General features: G+C 38.1%; 2 protein-coding genes across 9 annotated transcripts in view; one reads left to right on the forward strand and one right to left on the reverse strand.

Annotated features, from left to right (window-relative positions):
- The window catches only part of ofd1 (OFD1 centriole and centriolar satellite protein), an 81,657-nt gene extending 75,098 nt beyond the window's left edge, over positions 1–6,559 (forward strand). For 4 of the 5 annotated variants that reach the window (XM_086006275.1, XM_086006277.1, XM_086006278.1 and 1 more), the window contains 2 exons: positions 2,155–2,222; positions 3,600–3,745. In XM_086006275.1, the coding sequence (XP_085862401.1) occupies positions 2,155–2,222; positions 3,600–3,642 (111 nt within the window). In that variant the 3' untranslated portion in view covers positions 3,643–3,745. Of the gene's footprint in view, positions 1–2,154; positions 2,223–3,599; positions 3,746–4,031 lie in introns of those variants that run through there. The other variant, XM_086006279.1, reaches the window with a different exon arrangement.
- The window catches only part of gpm6bb (glycoprotein M6Bb), a 208,380-nt gene continuing 199,966 nt past the window's right edge, over positions 4,271–12,684 (reverse strand). For 2 of the 4 annotated variants that reach the window (XM_086006282.1, XM_086006281.1), the window contains exon 7: positions 4,271–6,057. In XM_086006282.1, the coding sequence (XP_085862408.1) occupies positions 5,905–6,057 (153 nt within the window). In that variant the 3' untranslated portion in view covers positions 4,271–5,904. Of the gene's footprint in view, positions 6,058–8,746; positions 11,755–12,684 lie in introns of those variants that run through there. The other 2 variants (XR_015080772.1, XM_086006283.1) reach the window with 2 other exon arrangements.

Consider the following 12,684-nt stretch of genomic DNA (forward strand, 5'->3'; position numbering starts at 1 on the left):
TTATTGTAATTTTTTTGGGTGGAAATTAGTAATTGGTTATAAAGTAACAATGCAAATAACATAACCTTGTGATTCACAGTTTTCTGAATTTACCTATGCAAAATTTGAAAGTATTTTATTGAAATATTGCATTTGATATTTCAAATTGTTTCTGATGTCATACAGCATGCCTTTCTGCTAAACCCGGGTTGATCTAAAGTAGAAAACTTTAAAAATTGAGTAGATTTTCCTGCAATTTTTTTTGTAGGCAAGTTCAGAAATTGTCATTGAATCGTCTATGTAGTTGTATTAGTGCTACAGTCAGTGTTTGAAAGGAAAGTTGGAGACATACAAACTTAATGGAGGGGAACTTTGGCAGAAAGCTGAAGAAACAACACTAACGGCTGTTTCTCTGGGAGTTTTACTGCTCGTCCGCCTGCGAATCCCCACAGAAATTCCAGGTGAATGTTTTCGTTGCCACATCGATGGTTGATGGTGACGTACATTCTAATAAAACTATATGCTAACTACTCCGTTTCAATTCATAAATATTCCTTACATCATCCATTTCAGATAGACAGCAAAGTCTGGAGGCACTTGTAATTTGCACAGTATGCCCTAGTACACAGAACAACCTTTCACAAAGTTCTGAGTTTTAAACTTGAGTTAAGATGATGGGTTGAAAGCAGTGACCTGCTACTTTTCTTTTGTCTAATGTAAATTATTTCAACCACTTGCATTTACATAGCAGCTTTAACATAGTTATGAGGGACCAGGAGCCAAGATAGCTCAGCAACGACAGGGGCAATGGGCACTTGGTGCTGGATAAAATATGGGCAGCAGGGCTTTGGTTGAGCTGAAGTTTATGGAGAGTGCAGGATAGGAGGTTTGCCATAAGAGCATTTTTAGTAATTTAGCCTGGAGGTGACCGTGGCATGGATGAGGGTTTCAGTGGCAGATGAGGTAGAGGCTGAGGTGAACAATGTTACAGGTTTGGAAGTGGGTCATGTTTGTGTTGGAGAGATAGAGGCTTTCAAAAAGGAAAGTGGCAGTTCAAAGCAGCACCTAGATTGCCACTTACAGATTTTCTACTTACTGAGTTACTTGATACAGGAAACTTTGCTTTAACCGGAGGTTGTATGTCCGGAATACTCGATCTAACGGCAAAAATCAGGAGCCGTTTTCTGTAAGTTTTTTTAGATCTCGTTCTTTTTTTTCCCCCAGTCAGCCACTGCAAGGTCTGTAGCTATAGCAACAGCTTCAGCTACAGACGCTTGCAGCTGCAGCCGACTCTTTAGAAGCTGTTGCTAAGCAACAGTGTTTGTCGTCAGATACGGAGATGAAAACCTCCGTATGCTGCAACATTAACTTTGTATGTCCGGCAGTTTTGATAGATCGGCAACACGCTGGTCCCGTCAGTGCCGGATATCACAAAGTTTCCTGTATATTCTCTCCATCAAAAAGACTGCTTAGATCCACCTCCGTAACCTCACCCACCCCGAACCCTACCTCGGCCTATTTACTGCTGAAACCATCACCGTCAAACTTGACTCTTCCAATGCTTTCCTGGCCTGCCTCCCATTCACCATCCATAACCTTCAGCTGAACCAAAACTCTGCTGCCCATATTATTTCCCACCCCCAAGTCGTGCTTACCCATCCTCCTTGTCCTCGCTGACCTATACTGGTTTCAGGACCTACAGTCCCCCAGTGCCTCAAATTTTAAATTCTTTTCATGTTTAAATCTCTTTATGGCCTGCCTCTCCCTATCCCTGACTTCCTTGTGCCTCACAACACCCCCCAAGCTCACTGTTCCTCTGACTCTGCCCCCCCCCCCCCCTTCCTACACCCCACCATTGGCAGCTGTGCCTTCAGCTGTCTAGGCCCCACACAATGGAGTGCCCTCCCTAAACCCCCCCTCCTCCGTCTCCTTCTTTAAGGCTCGCCTTAAAATCCATCTCTTTGATCAAGCTATTGGTCACCCCCACCCTCCTAATATCTCCTCCTTTGTCTCGCTGTCCATTTTTTTCTGATTGCACCTCTCTGAAGCACCTTGGGGCATTTTTCTATGTTAAAGGTGCTATATAAATGTGAGTTGTTGAGGTGCAATTTTTTTTTGTACTGTGAAAATTCTATAATTCAATAAAATGCAATAATTACACAATATTCCTTTCAGAGCTCTAAAAAGGAAGTGGGAGAAGAGAGTTCTTTACTCCAAACACTGTCTGATGGAAAAGCTGGCAGGTAAGGACAAAGCCAAACTTCAAAAGTTACACTTTACAGTGCATTTTAGGGCATTTTTAAAGATACAACAGGGAAAAAAGAACAATCTACCATATTTATAATGGTAAAATTAAAATTGAGCAACTCATTTGTTTGCCAAATAGATTATGTTGAATAAGTTAAACGCACCTTTTTTCAAAATAATGCTGCCACCACAGAAGTTGACAAGTATCATGATGATTATTGTGCCACAACTGGGTGATATATGCATTTAAACTTGGTTAAAGCCTGCTGAAGTAAATGATTGCCGTGATAACTGAGTGCTCATAGAGGAGTAGGAGAGACAGCGCTGCAACAGGCACCCCGAACCTACGTAAACCTAAATCTCCAGAATGCCCAGTGGTATGTCTGTTGCCGAAATGAACTTCACTGAAGGGTGTCCATCATTCCCTTTAATTTGGAAGTGACAAAGTGATTATGTGTTATAACTTAATAGTTATTTATATTCAGAGCCATATTTAAGATGTAACTCGGAGTGGCCATGGGCACTTTCTGTTGGTGAAACTATCCTGCTTATGGGATGGACCAGGAAAACGAAAATGTTATATGAAAATATTTCCCACCTTTCCAATGCTCCTTTCGGTTCCTTTTGGAACCATGTAAAGTAGAGCTCCATCTAGTTAAGTCCCATTGAACCCATTGCCAGTAAACAAGTGAGGGGTACATTGACTGTCAGGCCAATTTTTTCGTGCTCATGAATGAGGATCATCAGTGCTGTCCAATTGAAAAGGCTTCACACGAAGATCCCTGAAGTTACCCAAATGGTTATTTTGACAATGTATATTTAGCTTTTTGTTATTGAGATGTAGAACTTCCCAACAGAAATACACCAATTAAATCCAAAATTACATTATATGTGCATGGCAATAGCTCTGTGGTACCTACAGAATTTACCAGCACATAAAATGCACCAAATCTATTCATTTTAGTTTCCTCCCCCCAAATAAACGTACTGGTTATACGAGGATTTTACATCATGGTGATGGATTGATACAGCCACACCTGTTGCCCTTTGACAAGTTTTCCAGTTTTCTTCCTTTCCCCGTTTATTTGTTTCACATAGAATTCCTGAGCCAGAGGACAAGTAGGAAACTCGCTCCAAAACCTTTGTTGATTTCACTTGGTACTAGCTACTCGATGTGTGAGAGCAGTGTGGGATGAGACATGCTCACATTTTACCTGCTTTCTTGTGACCCTGAGCCTGGCCTCTGATGAGATCAGGAACTTGGGCTTTCAGCGTATGGCATGTTGCATTTGAGCTCCACCAGGTTAACGTTGCTTTAATGAGGACTATGGCTGCCTGGCTGTTTGCTTACAGTGACATTTCTTCTTTTACAGTCCCGCAGCTTCACAGGAAGAGGCCGATGATACTTTCTGGTGAAATCACCAACAGCAGCTTTTTGACACAGACCCGTCACAGAATGTATTCCATTGTACATTTAATATTTATATAATTTCAATTAAAAATCTTTTTTTAAAAGATGTTCTGCCTAAAGACACATCTTTTCATTAAAAATTGAGTTTTTAAAAGTACTTACCATGCTAGTAAATAGTGTTTTTGATACAATTTTAATGCAAACAGAGGCAAGAGTGACAAATAGTTTCTTTAAATTCAACTTGACGCTTATTTGGATTACAAAGTCACCACCTTTCATGAGTGATACAAACTTATCCCTTTCGATCTGAATCCTCAACCATTTCCTAGTATATCCTGCTAGAAGTACCTCTTCAGAGTGATGTTTATATGTATATTAACTTGTCATGTTTCAGTGATCCTGAAGAGGACGGCAGGAACATAAAACAAGAGGAAGAGAAAGGGCTAATTAAAAATGGCACATAGATAGTATGAAAAGGAAAGTGAAATAAACATAATTTCACCACCAAGAGGATGGTAAGAAATCAAAAAAACAAATGGAGATAACAAAATAAAAAACAATGAAGAAACTCGTGACTTCACCAGGGTGTTGACATATCTTCAGCTGTGGTGATGCATGGACATTGATGTAAAATTCTAGCTGCAATGATTTATTAACCATTTTAAAGGGAACTACAGGAAGCTGCTGGCACTTACAGTAGAAAATAGTAACCGTTTACTCAGCGGTTTATAAAAGTGGGAAGTTACAGAAGATGATTCTAAACCGTACAATTTCATTGCGTAACAATGTTTTGCTCAAGCAACAAAACGAACCCGTGGTAACGTTCCGTTACATTAACAAAATCGAATTTTTAGTTCAAAGAAAGCATTTAAGACAAACCCACATGCTTTGTTCTCCCAACAATACATTTAACTGTATTGCCTTAGAAATAAAGAACTTAACATGCTAGAAATGTACAGTGAGAATACTTTAAACATCTTAACATTCTATAAGGAATAGCTTTTATTCAATTGTTAATGAATTAGCACATAACTACTAAAATTTAAAAGTAAATATCCACAGAAAACTGATGGAAACATAAACTTTGTTAATATTTCTTCTCGTATGTAATGTGAAGTGGTATATATTGCTAGGTTAATGTTAGTTTTTTTTGAAAGAATGCTGTATACTAAAAATGGTTTAATTACAAAACAGAAAAATAAGAAGAATGGATTTCACAAGTCCTATCGGAATGGCTGTTACTGGAATTCATCACAGGTAGCTGTCCAGGTTAACGGTGTGCAAAGAGATTACTGCAGCACTTTTTTCCTAATAATTAAACTGTGTTAGATACTGGAATTTGAAAAAAAATCTACAATTAGTCTTATGAGTATGTTTCGTAAAGGAAGATTGTGACACCTAAAAATCAGCAATTTTGTTGTCTTTGAAAAACACTGCAGTAGAAGTGAGGCCATCTCCTCCAGAACTGTAAAATAAGGTTTACTAATTTGATTATTCACTTCTCCCTATCAAGAATGAGTTAGAACTACATAATGAGTGGTGTTGTTTAACTTAAACCATAATAAGTATTCTAAAATTAAACTGCTTGTAATTAATCATAAAAGAATGGTTAACATATTAGATTATATTTACTGTTTGTATATTAGCAACACTGAAAATACTCATTTCAGGTAGGGTATATAAAAAAGCGGGTATGATTAAACTATCTAGAATCTTTTAGACTTACTAATGAAATTATAAAATAAAGGCGGCCATGGTCTACGGTAATAAATCAGCAGATTACTGTATATGGAAAATGCAAGGGCTCCATTGCAAGACCATTATACAGGTGGGAAGTAGCTGCTTGGATTCCAATAGTTGGCTTCCTTCTGTTTCTGCTAACTTTGTGTTTTTTCCCCTGCTGTTAACCTGGTTTATAATGCACACTGCAGTTGTGCAGCAAATTTAGTTCATAAATGGAAAAAGAAAATTGGGCCAAAAGACTAATGGCTATAAGAATGCAGTGTTTTTTTCCAATTACAATTCAAGATGGAAAAATACTGTTAAATTGAGCACTCTTTCCCAGTCATCTTATGAACTGAGAAATTATCTGTAATACAGGAATTAATACAAACTGCTCACTGAAGATGTTCAGTTTTGTACTTAACACTTGCACATCTGCTTGTTAGTGGACGCACATCTGCACTGCACAGCAGGCTATAGATTTGTCACAGCTGCTAGGTTTTCTGTTGAATGGCTCTGTTGGTAAATGTTGGACTGTATTGTTCTTATGTGTAAGAATTCAGTCGTTCTTTTGATCGGGAGGCATGGATATCATGGAGTTCCTGCTCTTCCTTCGTTTTGAGATCCTGGTATATTTGCATTTTGCATGCGTCCTTCAGATACGCCCAGTTTGCAGACAAAATCATGAGGAAATGGATCTGGAAGAGAAGGGTGAGGAGGATGGCTAGTGAGCATGTCAAGATGCATAGCATGCTGCTAGTCAGATTACTCCGAGCTCTGTTAATTAAGACAAGGCTACAATAAAGGGTAACACTAAGGATTGTGTCATTCTGGATAGTAAGACAACCCAGATGTTATTTGGGGGTCACACAAAGACACAGCTGTGAACACAATGAAAGCATTGATATGAAAGCTAATTCATGAAGCACTCTTGAAAACTAGTGTTTCATGGAAAACTGTCCATGTCCTGAAAACATTTGAAAATCATGAGCCTTTGGTTAAAACTACATTCAGTATTATCTTTAATTTTTTTTGCAGATATAATTTTCTTGGTATGTATGCAACAGCCTAAACCTCTAGGAAGCTTAAGATGCTGTTTTCATGAATGCGAGTCCTAGTTATCGTAGGATAACATTTATCAAAAACGTGGATATAAAAGTGCCTGAATGCAAAATAAAATGTATATATGTGCAGATTAAACAGTGCTGCATTTTCCTTTCATTTGAAAATGATAAATAACCGAAGTGCTACAGCGAGGATGTACAGTATTTGAATCTGCATCAGTGACTGCAAGCTAGAGCCCAATAGTTACATTGTAGCATTGTTATAGTTACAAAAATTATTCCAGCTAATTAAGCCTTGGCAAGAATGACTATGCTTCAGTCTCTTAAAATACCCCTAATGAAAAATTAACCAAGTAAGTTGGCTTAAAGAAAGTAAGCACCGCTGGATAGCTAGAAAACAAATTAATTTAACCAGATTTCCATTACATTCTCTTTTACTTGTTCTTTTCAATGTTAATGAAATTTTCTCTTCTAATTATCATTCATGGTTAAATTCTAAGTTTTCATATCTTTTCCCACTCCAAATCACCTCTGCAAAAATACCTTTTATAAAGTAATAAAATTGAAGAAATAGGCAAAACTACATATTGGTTTTGATATTTATTTCATTGATCAAACATAAAAATAAATGTGGTTGTGAAATGGAGTGGCTACTCTGCCCAGCAGTCTAGGAAGACTGTCGAGAAGCATATTTAAATAGCTGGGGCCATGGTTTACATTAATACAAGCTGTTCATTCATCAGAGAATTGAATAAAGAGAAACTGACAGCAAGATTAAAAAAGACCAAAATAGAGGGGGACAGGCTGGGAGACCGAGTGGCAGAGAAGAGAAAAAAAACTAAAAGTTGTCGAGTGGCTTCAAAGATAGTGCAACTCTTCAGGAGCGATGGTGAATAAATGGAGATCGGAAAGAGAAAAGGGCAGGGTTACACAGAAGTGTTCCAAAGTAGTGGCATGAGATTTGTAAAACTAATGCTGTGGAAACTCAAACGTGTACCATAAATTCCATTTCTATAGCCAGAATATTAGATGTTCAAAAATAGACCAAACAAATTGGAGTTCCAGTGTAATCATTACCTCAGTCATTAGTATTCTCAGTATCCATGTCTGGCCAAGCAAACCCTTCCACTGTCCAAATAAAAATCCTAACTCATGACTGTACCTTCTAACAAGTTCTCCATCGGACTTGGCTACATAACTGGAAACTCTCATCTGGTTAGCATAGTCTGTGGATTGAGTGTCTGACCAACAAGTAGAGCCTCTTGTGTAATATTTGTGTGAATAAAGTCCAGTTGGCCTACCACCACTGCCAAAGTGAGCCCGGAGTGGTAACTCACACCGTTGCTGACTACATTAATCTGAGTAGAGTCCAGTCCAACGCATCTAAATTACACTCGCTAACATCTCTCAGACTGGTGTAAAAGCTTCATTGGTTATATTTTTTTTAGCTACATAGCAATGTCTGATTAGAACCACCTTGTCCAGAGCTTGAGCAAGAAACTGAAGGGATATTGATACTGGGTCACTCAAAGGAAAAGATAGTGATGTGGAAGAGGACGGACTATTCTTGGGGATATTGGGAGAGGGAAAATGAGATGGTTGACAGAGAAAAGAGCAAATGAATTGGGCAAGCAATTATTGGCAACCAAATGATGGTAAATCATAACTCGTCTTAGATTTACTTGAAAATATTAGTTAATATACTTTTTTCAATGTGAACTGCAAACATCTAGTCACATTCCCAATATTGTTGATAATTTAACATGCTTTGCTATATATTCCTACACTTTCAAAATAATATGCACAGGATTATTTTCCTGTTAAAGATGTGTTTATAATGAGGGGCAAAGCTGTGTAAATGTGAAGCAGAATTGCTGAAAGCTACTCTGAAATATCCTTTAGAAGTAGCTTTTTTGCTAAATGGATTTTAAAACTTTACAATTCTGAGCAGTACTAAAGGCTTTAGCATCAGAGGGGTAGATTCAGAGAGTCCTAGTCTGAATCCCAGTTTTGATTGTTACTCAAAATGAATTGTCCTCAATGGGCTAGTTAGGCTACAGCTTGCTGGGCTGCTGGAATTGTAGGAAAGCAAAAAATAACAAGCACAACCGATCTGTATCACCCGTGTCCCTTGTTGGCTGATGATTGTGCAGCAGAAGCTGTAAAGAAGTTTATTGGTCAGTTGTTTGCACCCTCCCAACTGAAGGAGAAGGTGGGCTGGTGAAATCAAACTGGGGCGGGGATAAACAATAAAAGGAACACAGTGTAATTCCTAAAAGCATAACTGCACTGAAGAATGATGAAAATCACGAAAAGGCAGCGATTTTGTAAAGAAAGCATGTTTATTTTGAGTATATGAAGAAAAAGATGACTGAAAGTCAATAAAGTGTCTATACATACAATTTCAAAATACTGTATTAAGAAAATTAAATAATGCCGAAATGTGGGAATTTTTGTAACAAAAGATGACTAAAACAAGCATAAAGCATGCAGTTTTGAGGTTAACAAATATTATAATGGCACATTTGAAGATTTAAAAAAATGTCTGGCAAAGGCAAGTGTTACACTTAATTAACAAGATACAATTAACTAACCCTTGGCTGCCAACACTGTAACTGGGAAAAAAAATTCTGTTAGTATTTAATGCAGTCACTCTTTTAATCTCTTACTAAGCCTCAAACTGGTGCATTCCCAGCATCACAGAGACCCCTACTCATGGCGGGGGGGATTTGGGTGGCTGGGGGGGGGGGGGGGGGGGCAGGGATGGGTAGGAGACAACCTACATTCCAATCACTTCTTAAACCAAGCAACCCATTTCTCACCATCTCTTGTGTTCCAACAACCGAAGTATCATTGCCATGTGTAAGGTGCAAGATCTGGCTATTTAAGGAGAAGATTTCTCGGGACCAAGGCTGCTCTATTTGTGTTCAGTTGGTCATTTACCAAATTTAGGCAGATGTTTCTTGATGCACAAGTACCTTTAAAAGCAATCAAGTTGCTCTCATGTTCAATATTTTATTGATAACTCGTTCTATAAAGAACTTACTGTACGCTTTCCCTTTTAGAACATCGAAATGTAATTCTTAAAGCTGTTCTGTCACAGAACATAAAGCACCTCCCCAGGTAATTTTGTTTTTAAAAAAGTTAATCATCAGTTCTTGTAATGTTAGTCTTTGTTATATATTTCCATAACATGGAACCTTTGCAGATAATATTCCACAAAAATTAACATAACATGGAACCTTTGCAGATAATAGTCCACAAAAATTAACAAGTTAGAAAACTTAGTTGGGTGCAAAATGTCAATCAATGCAAGCTTTTAAACAGAAATTTGCTTTGACAAATAATGCCTAGTCATGGTTCCCTACGTGCCCTTGATGGTCTCCCCAGTGAATCTTGCAAAACAGTATAAAAAGTAGCACAGAGCTGCATGCATATGCAGTTTGTGGATAGATATTGCAGTGCTCCATTAATGTTGCAAACATTATAATAGCTACTTTAACCATGGCACAAATGTACTTGGCTTCCAGTACCAGCAACATTTAAATTGGGCCCACTACTTTCAGCCTTTATCCAGAGAGTACATTGCATCCTAAACCAGAATTTATAGTTGTTTGAAACCCAAACAAAATTCAAGTACATTTAGAAAAATGTGCGCTTTGTAACAAATGGACTTTATAAAGAGGCAATTTGCTGAGTGGCCTTTGTGCTACTTTTATTGAGTTGGGCACTCTTGATAAAGTCAAATATGAGAGAAATGGGGCATTTGATTTCAACTAGTTATGGTATTCTAGTCTGACCTGAATTTCCAAAGCAGCCCAACTGTTTACAGCATAGGTTCAACTTGGTAATCTTGTGGCAAACACACTAATTGCTATAATTCTAACAAACCTCACTATTACAAACTTGCAGCACCAGCCAAAAATAGATCTGAGTGAGTTCTGAGCAGCTAGCTCTGCTAACTGAAGTGGAGTTAGAGCCCGACTACGGAAAAGGTTTGATATAAACCCGATTTGTTCCAGTAAGGTTCTATTGTAGTGTTTAACGGATAGGAATTGACTTTTGGACTTTCTTTTTGGCTTTATTACCAATAGTTGTGACATTTTCTCTTTGCATGTGAACGACTTTGTGTTGATTACAACTAGTAATCAATCGATAACTAAAACAAGCTTAAACCTGCAATAGCATAATGTGTGAGCAAATGAATAATTTGGAACCAGCCAATGATGTAATCTTTTCCTATCAACTGAGTTATCACCTGCCAAGTTATGCAATGTTATTGTCATGTAACAGTCTCTTGATTGGCTCAGTGCAGGCTGGTACTGAATAGTAATACAGTACATTCTACGCAATGTCGTCTAGCTCAACTCAAACTTCTGAAATATGGCTTACAATTGGCCTTTATTAAAAATGAAGCATTAACACAATAGTTTTAAACCTTCCTTTTGAATTTCTCTCTTAGCGTGGTGCTCCAAATGTTTGGAAGTCTTAAACTATAATGATGGTTTCTCTTGGTATGCATCGTGACAGGCTTTGACGGGAACTTTTTTTTATTAGCTTTCACCTCTTTAAAATTACCGTTGATATAGAACCGCATGGAACTATCATCTGATACTTGGTTCTGGTTTTAACGTTTTTATTCTTCGTATTTTATGTTTGTTCTCATATGGGAGATCCTTAGTGTAGGCCTGACGAAAGGTCACTGCCCTGAAACATTAACTCTGTTTCTCTCTCCACAGATGCTGCCTGACCTGCTGAGTATTTCCAGTATTTTGCATTTGCATTTGTATTAGTATTGGCCTGTTGGCTATACAGCAGGCAGTTAATTTATTAAATAACGTAGAAGAGCAATTAGTGGCCTCTTAGTTCACATCTGAGGTTAGTATTGATGGCAGACTTATTGCTGGATCTCAGGACAGTACAATTAGGGCCAGGAATTGGAACAGCCATTTGTTTTGTTTCTTTTGCTCAATATAATTCAGCCATTGGTAACATTCTCTGTATTGACCCCGTATTAGGAAACAAAAATAGCCAGACCGTACATCTTAATGGCAGTCATGTTAGTTCAAATAAGATACTAAAAAGAGTGCTTTAAGTGTGTCGATACTATATGATGCTTTCTTGTGCTATTTACAAATTATTCATTTGCAAAATGCAGATTAATAAGTTCTGTTTTAGTCCATGGTGCCAGTGGTAGTTCAAGCTACTCAGTGCGGCTCGTAGAGCTCTGTATACTGCTTCTATAGCAACTTAGAATTTTGTGCAGCAGTCTTCTCGACTCTTAAACTTCAAAACAGCAAAGTTATATGTGGTAGCCATCATGTAGATGAGCTGGTAGAAGGAAACAGAACAAAGTGATAAGACAGTGTTCACCAACACCGGCACCCCAGGCACAACACTGCAAATCCGCATAAACTCCTCACAGTACAGTTTGACAACAAAAAAAAATCCATTCACATTGGCAGAAATAACTACAAACAAAATTGTGCCTTTCAATTAATATAACTTAAAAAAAAAAGTTTAAACTGTATACTGCAAGCCCCTAGCACAAAAAAAGGCTTTTACTGTAAAGCCGTACAAACTGCATTCATCAACAGCTACAAATGTAGGTCAAACACTGTATAATCAGTTTAACAGGTCGCAGTGACAGTACTGCAAGCACAGCCCTCTAATTGTTCTTATAGTCCTGATGAGAGTCCCGCAATTAAGATTCTCAATGTGTATATTAAGCCCTAAAATAAATAATTTTCCCAATTAAACGAATTTGGAACAGAAATGCTGGATTAGCTGCAGCCCTTAGAACAGTGGATCCTAGACTCAAGACACCAAATTCAAATCTCATGCTCCACCGATATTCATTCTCCGACTTCTGCTGAAAAAGGGTCGTTTTGGCAGCGGGTCAGAATGTCTGGGAGAAAAAGCCATGTGTAGAGAGCTACCCGGTGGTCCCTTTTCACAGCACTCAAAAGCATCCACAACGGGGTCAAAAGGAGTGAGAGTAGTACGGGTTGACCAGCTCAACCAAGTTGGAAAAGAAAAGGTATAAACAAAACTAGTAAAAGAGTGGTTTAAGGCGGCTGTCAGTCTTACAGTTAGAGAGAGCCTGGCAGAAAACTTAAACTGTGCGGTTTGCCCTTTTCTCATTGGATGTCTCCCTCTCTTGTCCCCCTTCCTTCCACATAGGATAATGATGAGATTATCACTCCTGCTCCACGAGGTAGGCCTGATGCTGTAGGTGCTTATGTTTAGATGACCTCAGTG

This window comes from Somniosus microcephalus, chromosome 14 (genome assembly GCF_052327205.1).
Source record: "Somniosus microcephalus isolate GS21.2 chromosome 14, FLI_Smic_1.0, whole genome shotgun sequence".
NCBI lineage: Eukaryota > Metazoa > Chordata > Chondrichthyes > Squaliformes > Somniosidae > Somniosus > Somniosus microcephalus.